The sequence below is a fragment of the Triticum aestivum genome, chromosome 7B (genome assembly GCF_018294505.1).
Source record: "Triticum aestivum cultivar Chinese Spring chromosome 7B, IWGSC CS RefSeq v2.1, whole genome shotgun sequence".
Lineage (NCBI taxonomy): Eukaryota > Viridiplantae > Streptophyta > Magnoliopsida > Poales > Poaceae > Triticum > Triticum aestivum.
The window spans coordinates 506358811-506370254 of NC_057813.1; the positions used below are offsets into that span (position 1 = coordinate 506358811).

The 11444-nt window shown below is 49.5% G+C and overlaps 1 protein-coding gene across 1 annotated transcript; it reads left to right on the forward strand.

Annotated features, from left to right (window-relative positions):
* The first annotated feature begins 3640 nt into the window (after positions 1-3640).
* Positions 3641-4757, forward strand: LOC123157792 (translation initiation factor IF-2). The gene has a single exon (XM_044575994.1). The coding sequence runs from the start codon at positions 3724-3726 to the stop codon at positions 4510-4512; it is 789 nt and encodes a 262-aa protein (XP_044431929.1). The 5' UTR covers positions 3641-3723; the 3' UTR covers positions 4513-4757.
* Positions 4758-11444: the final 6687 nt, after the last annotated feature.

An 11444-nucleotide genomic window follows, 5' to 3' on the forward strand; every position in this document is an offset into this window, starting at 1 on the left:
TCTATAAGAAGAAGGTTGTGTAGTAGACATCAGCGCCCATAGTCACGCCCCGGGGATGTAGCCATATCGGTGAACCTCGTTAACAAATCTCAGTGTCGTGCTTCTGTGATTGCTTGGTCTTCAGATGATCGACGGTATGCCTTGGATTTATTCTAACAAGTGGTATCAGAGCTAGGTTGTTCGGAGGCTGCTGATTGTTGATCTAGAGGTGGAGATATCGTGGAAGAATCAGCCGTTGAGATCGGAAGAGACAACATGGCGTCATTATCGCGTGAATAACGTCGAGTTGAAAGATGCTCGGAGTCGGCGAGGTCAAGACATGGCCTGCGGCAACGCAGCTGGCAGCTGGACCAAGTGCAGTCCGGCCCGGGGACGCGGTCACGCAGTCCAAGCAGGCGTGCGGCTGGAAGGGCCAGCGGCATCGTACATGATTCGATGAGACTTGTGTGTTTCAGCGATATGATCTGGATGCAATCAGAAGCAGACGAGTATGTTGGAGGTCTTGCTGATCGGATTACTTGAGCGCTCGTGCGTTCGCATGGAGCAGAAACCAACACGGCTCGTGGGCATACCTAGGGCATGGTAGGCTGGCACATGTGGCTGGTCTTGTGCTTCCTTGGTGGGCTAGGCCCTTGTGTAACCGTGAGGTGAAAGTGATGCTTCCCAGGTGCGTGCAGGCAAGGCCTAGTATGGTATACACGTGGAGATACGATGTGCAACACACCAACAAGCTTACGCGAGATTTGTTTGGACAAAAAAGTCTTCATGCATACACAAAGAGGCTACAAGCAAACAAGGACAAGGAAAAGGAAAAATAGTGTTTTGTTTGGATGAAAGTTTTTTCTGCTAGGTCAAGTTTGTTGTGAGTGCTTCAGGGTGTGTGTGCAGCAAAGACAGCGACGAGCATATAGGGCTTGGAGGAGTCTAGACCGTGTCGTGGCAGAATCATGCATACACAGGCGCCCAAGAAATGCACAGATGTGCGAGCAGTCATGGTGCAAGGTGGAGCATGGTTGTAGCCGGACAAGTTTGGCTGGGTCGGACTATAGACAGTCCGACGGATCGACGCGAGTCGGTTGGTACAGAAGACGGTGGTGGGATCGGCGAGGATGACATAGGAGCGTGATGCTGATGGTGACCGACTTCTGGGCGTGGAAACACGTGGCGCAGGCCCCGAGGGCTTGTGTGGCTTCGACAAGGCTATGACGCAGGGTTGATTCAAGACGGTGCACATGAGAGCTTGAAGTCGACGGGGCGCGAGGGTGGACTGATCATCTACCGTGGAGTCATGTTGAAGGTGGAGCTGGATTGAGGGGCTACGGTGAAATGATCCAAAGAATCGAAGCCTATTCAGCGGAAAAAAGTGAGGGACATGTAGTTCGGACCAGAGCCCAGTTGTTTGAGGAAGCGTGAAACTCGTCATCGGTCGGTGATGATCGATGGTACTCTGCAGTGGAGGTTGAGTGATGTGGGTTCGCGACCCTTGAGACTCGACCAAGACAGTGGAGGCTCGGCGCTGTAATAGCGGCGAGGCATGCGGTACGCACGGGGCATGAAGACGGGCCGGGGCTCTGGTGGTCATACATGTGGTGAGACAACTGCGAATTTGACTCAGGATGACTACAAGCAACGGTGAAATTCCTTCAAGTTTTAGACAGGCGGTCAAGAAAGGAGCGATGATGTTGAGTTAAGGTAACTCTTATGTGTGATACGCAATATGTGAGTTGTTCACTTTCACGCAGGTCAGTATCAGTGTGTGATGGCATTGGACGGATACTCTGAAAGTTGGGAGCACAAATTAGAGTAACAATGTACTTAATTTTGCTCGAGTGTTGACTGTGGTCAAGAAAAGAAGGGACTACAAGTTGCAGGTGGAGTCATATGGAGTCTTTGGAGTAGCAGCGGTACTCATGGGATAAACTCAAGTTCATTGTACATGGAAGTTTGACACATGGACAAATTCAAGGTGATGGAGAATATTCGTCAAGGTGAAGTTTGTTAGAGTTGTGTCAAATATTGTGTACAAGGTAGGTTACAGTTGGACTTGTAGTTGTATTGTGTTTAGATAGGATATGGAGTCGTGTCCAAATAGGACACTTGTATACTAGGCCTCTCATATATTGCGGGGGTAGACACACGATGTAACATATGCCAACATAATATCACCGGAGCGCAGGGAAAGGCGGCGGCATATGCCGGTGTCCAGGGCGACCGGGTGCGGTATTGTAGTGTTATCATGGGGAGAAGCGCCCATAGTCAGGCCCCGGGGATGTAGCCATATCGATGAACCTCGTTAACAAATCTCGGTGTCGTGCTCGTGTGATTGCTTGGTCCTCGGATGATCGACGGTATGCCTCGGATTTATTGTAACAAGAACCAAACAATGTCCTCCAGCACTTTCTTCTCTTTGTTCTTTATATTTTCTTTGCGAAATTTCTCATAGCTCCTTAATAACCCTCTACTTTAGACGTCTACCTACGTAGCATTCATTAAGATAGATATGAGGCGATGAACAGCACTTGAACATCCCTTATGCTTGGGTCCCGAAAGCTCAGCTGATGGGTGCGTCAATTCCTGATAAGAGTCTTCGTTATTTTCAGATATACGTACATCCCAAAAGCACGTACTCGGCGAACAATATGCAGTCGATGCATGTTCCGATGGATCTACTCCAGTTTGGACGGGTCGATTTCGGATGACAAGAATGGGCCAACTGTTAGTTATACTCAATGCGGAGCTGGGGCCTGTCTCGTACCGTGCGATGACAGGGAACATGGACGAGTCAGCAGGAAAGCAACCCCTCTTCTGCCTGGTGGTCCTCGACCAAGTCACCTCAGTATCTGCTAAACGACATGGATGGCTTGGCCTCGAGCTCGCGTCTCATCCATTTTTAGTTGGCGGTTTGATTCACCTGTGGATCCGTCGTAAAAATGCCACAAATGCACCATAATCGGTCGTGTTCTCTATTGTTAGGGAGTGTCTTCAGAAAGCCTGATGTAATGTGTCCTCTTTTACGAGGGCGGGTGGGCAATCTCAAAAACAAGGATTTTTTTTGTAGTAATACGTGTCTCATTAATAAAATAAAGATTCACTCACAAGCCATGTAAACATCAACATTACAAAACTGAAAAGATAGGATAACCTTATGAAAAAACAACGTATGTCCCTCTCCACTAAGGAAAAGAAGACAGATCACCTTTTCACCCAAAGCTTGAGGCGGCTCCATCGCTGATCAGCAGCTTTACGGAATTTCAAAGTAGTTTGCCTGAAGCAAAATCGTTGCCATTGAAAGAATTAGACCGGGGCAATGTGTTCCCAAACACGTCATCGAACTTTAGAACTGACACCCAGATAGCAACTGCACCGAATGATACGTAGGAGTACGCCAGCACCACCGTATGAAATACCGCGGAGAATTTCCGACCAGACGACACGGCCACAGATATCAGCTGAGATCGTCAGCACATGCTCGTACAAAATACGTGACGGCCAAGTAGCCTCAGAAACTTCAACGCCCGCACGTTGCCCGCGTGTCGTGTTACTACCGTGTAATTGCACTTGCACACCACCCGGACCGGTCGACCGACGCGCTCTGCTGTGCTAGACCGGGCTGCGTTTTGCATATAAAACCTCGCCCGCCGCCGCTCCCAACGCCCACCGCAGCCAGTCCCGTCGCGAAACCCAACGCGCGCGCACGCACGCTCCCTCTCTCTCTCCCCCCGAATGGAGCGGCAGCCTCGGCCGCAGCTGGCCGTGGCGGAGGAGGCCATCGCGCTCTACGACACCTACTGGTACCGCCGCCTCGTGCTCAACGCCTACTCCCCTCCCGCGCCTCCCCCGCCGGCGCCTGAGCGCGAGCAGCCGGAGCAGGCGCCGGCGGAGGAGAGCAAGAGCCAGCTGCAGCGGGCTCCGTCCGGGCTGCAGCGGCACCGCCGGACGCGGAGCGACGAGGCCAAGGCCGCCGCGTTCCACGGCCAGCTGGAGCCGCTCAAGATCCCCACCAGCCACCGCGCGAGGCTCGAGACCATCCTGTCCGGAAAGGACGGCCTGGCCGCGCCGGAGCCGCTACCGGAGCGCCGGAGGCCGGAGGCGCGGCGGCCCGGCGGGAGGAGGCGGAGGAGCCGCCGCGGGCGGAGCCTGTCGGAGCTGGAGTTCGAGGAGGTGAAGGGCCTGCAGGACCTCGGCTTCACCTTCTCCGAGACCGAGGTCGACGCCGAGCTCGCGTCCATCGTGCCGGGGCTCAGGCGGCTGCGCGCGGAGGAAGAAGCCAGAAGAGCCAAGGCGGCGGAGGCGGCAGCCTGCGCCGAGGAGGAAGCCTGTAGGAGCAGGGCCGCTGCGGAGGCCTCCGACGCGGCGCCGAGGAGGCCGTACTTGTCCGAGGCGTGGGAGGACGAGGAGGCGGAGGTGAGGCGGATGCTGAGCAACTTCAGGATCCCGGCCGCCGCCGACGGCGCTGACCTCAAGGAGAACCTCCGGCTCTGGGCGCACACCGTGGCCTCCGCCGTCCGGTGACTGCTTTGACCAAGAGTCCACCTTTTTTCCCTTTTGCCGTGCAGTGGGTGGAATGATGAACTGTAAATATTTTTTGCCATGTGCATGCGCATCTTTTCAAGTTATTTTAGCAGCAGCTTGCGTTAGTTTAGTCACGACAATGTAAAATGTATTCGAAGTTCAAATTCACGAACATGTAACTGAATACAGGCTCTTGCAAGCAACAAAAGGAAATGTGAACGAGGGGGCGCAGAAATTTTTGATCCGATTGACAGGCTGATCTGATATCATTGTTTCGGTGTCAGTGGCAAGAAAGCATTTCCGGTTGCTTTGAAGCTAAGAATTCTTGCATAATTCCTTGTCAACTTTTATCATCTTGACATGACGTGACTGGGACGAACAATCCAGAGCTGGGTGCCGTTGATTTGTGGAAACCAGGCAGCAGCGCCGGGACAGCAAGGCCACTGGCCACCAGCTGCGTTGATCTGAGAAAAGAGGAAATAAAATGATTCCATGTTGCCTCCCATGGTTTTACGCTTTTCAGATCCGCCACAAGGCTCTCGCTCCATGGATTCCTATTTTGGGAACTTCCATGCAGGTTAATCACGTGACGACGTGCCATCGATGGTATCATTGGCTTTGTTAATCTGTTGCTGAGTCCGTAGCACATTTTCCATGAGCGCTAAAGTATTCAGGAGATTAGGACACGTGAACTGTGCGATGCACGCAACGGGTAGTTAATTCTCTGTTGCGGCCGCCTATTTGACGCGGTCTCACCAGATGGTACAGGCGTTAGAATTTTTTTTCAGCTATCAGTCACCTTCTTCGAGTAGCCCCAAGGGTGAGACGGGGGTGCCACGGCGAGGTTGGCTATGGATGAGATGACAACGACATCAACAGGGAAGGAGAGTTTGGGATTGACGGCGTGTGGAAGGGGGAGGCGGGCATGGAAGGGCAAGGCCGGTGTGTTAACGTGACTAGCGTCGCCGGCCATTAGCCCCAGGTGGCGGTGCCAGGCAATTAGATCGGGGTCGAGCTGGATGGCTCTCAAGAGAAGAGGAGGAAGAAGGTGCTGCCACTGTTGGGATTCAATCAGACGGTTGCGACAATTTGAATTGACTAATTCTTTTAAATGCGCCTATGCAATACCTTACTTTTTTTCGCATGATAATACGTGTCTCATTTATAAAATAAAGATCCAGTTACAAGGCACGTAAGCACCGACATTACAGTACTGAAAAGATAGGATAATCCTATGCATAATACCAGCGCCTGTTCCTCTCCTACGACACCACCGAAGCGACCACCAAAGGAAAAGAAAACAGATCACCTCTTCACCCGAGCTCGACGCGGCTCCATCGCTGATCAGCAGCTTTACGGACCTCGAAAGTAGTTTGCCAGAAGGAAAACCATTGCCGTTGAAAGAATCAGACCGTGGCAACATGTCCCCGGACACGCCATCGAACTCTAGATCTGACACCCCCGCACGACAACGACGTCGAAGGAGGAAACCAGAACTGTCAGCCACCAACCACAAACCCAGCACGGGATGCACCATCTTCCAGCTGTCACTTGCGCAAACAACCGTCTGCACATACTCCTGGATGACAAAACCTTCCTGCTCCACCATGACATCGGAGACAACGCCACAGCAACGGGGACAGAGCAGAAGGAGAGACATACCTGATGAAGTCGCCGCCGCCGCCTCGCCAACATCACCCATGAACCCTAACATAGCCGATCTGAAGGATCAGCAATCACACGATGCCATCAACTCCGAGACGCCGCCATCAACGGCACCGCCGGTGTGGGAGTGAAGCTGAGGCAGATTTATTCGTCCGGGCGCCGCTCCCACCACCCCAACGGCGCACCATGACCTACAAATCCAAAACCTAACTACAGAACGAAGGAACGGGGTCCCCCCTCCCTCCCGCCGTGAATATTCTGCGTGCCAACTTACTACAAACACGTGACATTTATTGTATGAGTACAAGTACATGTATGCCATGATCGTTATACTGTAATAACTCATACCTAGCGGCCCAACCAAGCCTTTTATCAAAAAATACAAGACAAATAGCTTAGTTGCTCCTATGTGATTTCCACGAGCGATTCATACTATGTGTATCTTTTTTGTCGATGGCCACATTTAACTAGCGATGGCGGTGGTGGAGAGCGAGGCAAATTCAGACTCGACACATGTTTAGATTGGTAGGTTCAATTCGACAATCTTGATCTGCACATTAAGGATTGGAGTAGCGAGAGGAGTACCATGGCTGAATAAGAACTCGTGCTTCAAGCCTTCAAGGGAGGACAATTGTTGCAGTGGAGGCGGGGGAGGGCAAGCAATGAACGACGAATGTAAAGTGAGTGGGTGAGTAGTAGTGTGATATGTCTCAAACGTGTCTACTTTTTCAAACACTTTTATCCTTATTTTAAACACTAATTTGCATGATTTTAATGGAACTTACCCGGACTGACGTTGTTTTCAGTAGAATTGTCATGGTATTGTTTTTGTGTAGAAATAAATTTCTCGGATTGGGCTAAAAATTTACGGAGAATATTTTCAGAATATATAAAAAATACTGGCGAAGAGAAATACCGGAAGGGGGGCCACCAGGGCGCCACAAGACCAGGGTCGCGCGCACCCCCAGGGTGCGCCTGGCAGGCTTGTGGACCCTGGCAGCTTCGGCAACCCTAACTCCAACTCCATAAGTACCTATTCGTCCAGAAAAAATCAGAGACAAGGAATCATCATGTTTTTCGATATGGAGACGCCGCCACCTTCTGTTCTTCATCGGGAGGGCTGATCTGGAGTCCGTTCGGGGCTCCAGAGAGGGGGATTCGACGCTGTCATCATCATCAACCATCCTTCATCATCGATTTCATGATGCTAACCACCGAGAGTGAGTAATCCCTTCGTAGGCTTGCTAGACGATGATGGCTTGGATGAGATTTATCATGTAACCGAGTCAGTTTTGTTAGGGCTTGATACATAGTGTCCACTATGTTCTGAGATTGATGTTGCTATGAGTTTGCCATGCTCAATGTTTGTCATTAGGGCCCGAGTGCCATGATTTCAGATATGGACCTTTTATGCTTTCATCAATATATTTGTGTTCTTGATCCGATCTTGCAAGTTGTATGCACCTATTTCGTGTTTGATCCGCATACCCCAAGGTGACAATAATTGAGATTCTTGTTGGGGAACGTAGTAATTTCAAAAAAATTCCTACGCACACACAAGATCATGGTGATGCATAGCAACAAGAAGGGAGAGTGTTGTCCACGTACCCTCGTAGACCGAAAGCGGAAGCGTTAGCACAACGCGGTTGATGTAGTCATATGTCTTCACGATCCGACTGATCAAGTACCGAACGCACGACACCTCCGAGTTCAGCACACGTTCAACTCGATGACGTCCCTCGAACTCCGATCCAGCCGAGCTTTGAGGGATAGTTCCGTCAGCACAACGGCGTGGTGACGATGATGATGTTCTACCGACGCAGGGCTTCGCCTAAGCACCGCTACGATATTCTCGAGGTGGATTATGGTGGAGGGGGGCACCGCACACGGCTAAGAGATCTCAAGGATCAAGTGTTGTTGTTGTGTCTAGAGGTGCCCCCTGCCCACGTATATAAAGGAGCAAGGGGGGAGGGGGCGGCCGACTAGGGAGGAGGCGCGCCATGGGGAGTCCTACTCCCACCGGGAGTAGGACTCCCTCCTTTCCTTGTTGGACTAGGAGAAGGGGGGAAGCGGAGGGAGAGAGATGAATGAAGGGGGGGGGGGGGGGCGCCGCCCTCCTCTCCTTGTCCTATTCAGACTAGGGGGAGGGGTGTGCGGCCCTGCCCTGCCCGCCTCTCCTCTTCTCCACTAAGGCCCACTATGGCCCATTAAGCCCCCGGGGGGGTCCGGTAACCCCTCGGTACTCCGGTAAAATCCCAATTTCACCCGGAACATTTCCGATATCCAAATATAGGCTTCCAATATATCAATCTTCATGTCTCGACCATTTCGAGACTCCTCGTCATGTCCGTGATCACATCCGGGACTCCGAACAACCTTCGGTGCATCAAAACTCATAAACTCATAATATAACCGTCATTGAAACTTTAAGCGTGCGGACCCTACGGGTTCGAGAACTATGTAGACATGACCGAGACACGTCTCCGGTCAATAACCAACAGCGGAACCTGGATGCTCATATTGGCTCCTACATGTTCTACGAAGATCTTTATCGGTCAAACCGCATAAGAACATACGTTGTTCCCTTTGTCATCGGTATGTTACTTGCCCGAGATTCCATCGTCGATATCTCAATACCTAGTTCAATCTCGTTACCAGCAAGTCTCTTTACTCGTTATGTAATGCATCATTTCGTAACTAACTCATTAGCTACATTGCTTGCAAGGCTTATAGTGATGTGCATTACCGAGAGGGCCCAAAGATACCTCTCCGACAATCGGAGTGACAAAACCTAATCTCGAAATACGCCAACTCAACATGTACCTTTGGAGACACCTATAGAGCTCCTTTATAATCACCCAGTTACGTTGTGACGTTTGGTAGCACACAAAGTGTTCCTCCGGTAAACGGGAGTTGCATAATCTCATAGTCATAGGAACATGTATAAGTCATGAATAAAGCAATAGCAACATACTAAACGATCAAGTGCTAAGCTAACGGAATGGGTCAAGTCAATCACATCATTCTCCTAATGATGTGATCCCGTTAATCAAATGACAACACATGTCTATGGCTAGGAAACTTAACCATCTTTGATTCAACGAGCTAGTCAAGTAGAGGCATACTAGTGACACTTTGTTTGTCTATGTATTCACACATGTACTAAATTTCTGGTTAATACAATTCTAGCATGAATAATAAACATTTATCATGAAATAAGGAAATAAATAATAACTTTATTATTGCCTCTAGGGCATATTTCCTTCAATTCTTACCGGTGATTACCGTAGTTTGGGGATTCATGTATTCACTATGTGCTAATGCTTTATTTCGGTTCTCTATGAAAAGGAGGCCTTAATATCCCTTAGATTTCCTTATGGAACCCGCTGCCACGGGAGGGTAGCACAAAACATGTAATGCAAGTTCTTATTATAAGCACGCATGGCTATATAAGAAATACATGCCTATATTACATTGATGAATTGGAGCTAGTTCTGTGTCACTCTAGGTTATGACTGTTATATGATGAATGTCATCCAACATAATTATCCATCACTGATACAATGCCTACGTATTTCACATATTGATCTTTGCTAAATTAATTTCGTTGTTGCTGTTGTTACAATCACCATAAAACTGCTACTATTACTGTTACTATTGTTGTTGTTACAACTGCTATCAAACTATCATATTAATGTGCTACTGATCACTTTGCCGCAGATATTTAATCCTCCAGGTGTGGTTGAATTGACAACTCAACAGCTAATACTTGCAAATATTCTTTGTCTCCCCTTGTATCGAATCAATAAATTTAGGTTGAATACTCTACCCTCGAAAACTGTTGCGATCCCCTATACTTGTGGGTTATCAAGACCTTTTTCTGGCGCCGTTGCCGTGGAGCATAGATCTATTTGCCGAGTCACTTGGAAGTACATCTATTGATCACTATGAAGAACTTGAAGAATGATAGAACCAACACTACAAAAAAAACACTTCCGTGATGATACGTGTTTGTCACAGTAGGTCGCGTTTTTGTCATGCATGTACATCCATGACGATTTTATGACAGAATCAAGATAGTCATACCTGTGCTGTCGTAGAAGTGTTCCATGACATTACCAAAATTATCATCACGGAAGTGTCTACTTCCATGACGATAAATCGCGCGTCACAGAAGTGCTTTCGTCAAGGGAGACCGACACGTGGCATCCACCGTAACGGAACGCCGTTAAGCTATCAGATCGGGTTTTGGATCCGATAACCCGTTACCATCCCGGACCAATGGGGATTTTCCATGTGTAAAATCATCATTGGCTGGAGGAAACACGTGTCGGCTCATCGTTGGGACAGATGTCATCCACTCATTGGACAGAAGGCGCCTATGATACGTCGACACGTGGCACGGCCCAACAGAGGCCCATTCCTGTGAAAAGGCTGACCCGTTTGACTTGGTCAAAAGGTGGTGGGCCGGCCCATGCAAAGCCTGTTAACGGCTTGTTCGCATATAGCCCATTTACAACCCGCTAACCCAAGGCCCGTTACGCCCTATGCGAATTAGGCCCAGTAGTGTCATCTGGGCCATCCAATATGATTCTAGCCCGTTTTCACTTCTGGCCCATGTATGGCCGATGACGTCTTTCGGCCCATATGAGGCCCTTTGTAACTCTTGGCCCATTAACGGCCCATGGTGAAACTGGCCCGCAATGAATAGTGTATCACTTTATACCCATTAACGGCATGTGGTGAAACTGGCCCGTAATGAACATTATATCACTTTATACCCATTAATGGCCCGTTATTCCATTGGGCCGTTTCCATCCCATGTTATCTTTCGGCCTTCTCAGAGCCCATTTATTCTTGTGCTCATTTCCAACATTCGTTTACTTGTGGCCCGTTAATACGTTGGGCCATTTTCATAGCGTCATCAAATACTGCCGATTAACGACGACCCGTTATGGTCGGCCCATGAACAGACGATTCCAACTCTAGCCCGTTTACAACCATAATGCGGTCTGTTATTGGCCCATGTTTGGCCAACCGATCATACGGCTCGTAGAAGGCCCATTGATGCTACGACCCATAGAAGGCCCATTGTGTCTATGACCCGTATAAGGCCCATTGTTTCTATGACACGTAGAAATCCCATTGTTTCTACGGCCCGTAGGAAGGAAATGGTAACTATAGTAAATATGTAGCCCATGGTTATTGTGGCCTAGTTTTAAAAAATAGGTTATTGCGGCCACTAGCAAACCGCGGAAAAAGAACTG

Bases quoted from the DNA above. Each gene is read 5' to 3' on its own strand.
- LOC123157792 (XM_044575994.1), top strand. From the start codon at position 3,724: ATGGAGCGGCAGCCTCGGCCGCAGCTGGCCGTGGCGGAGGAGGCCATC.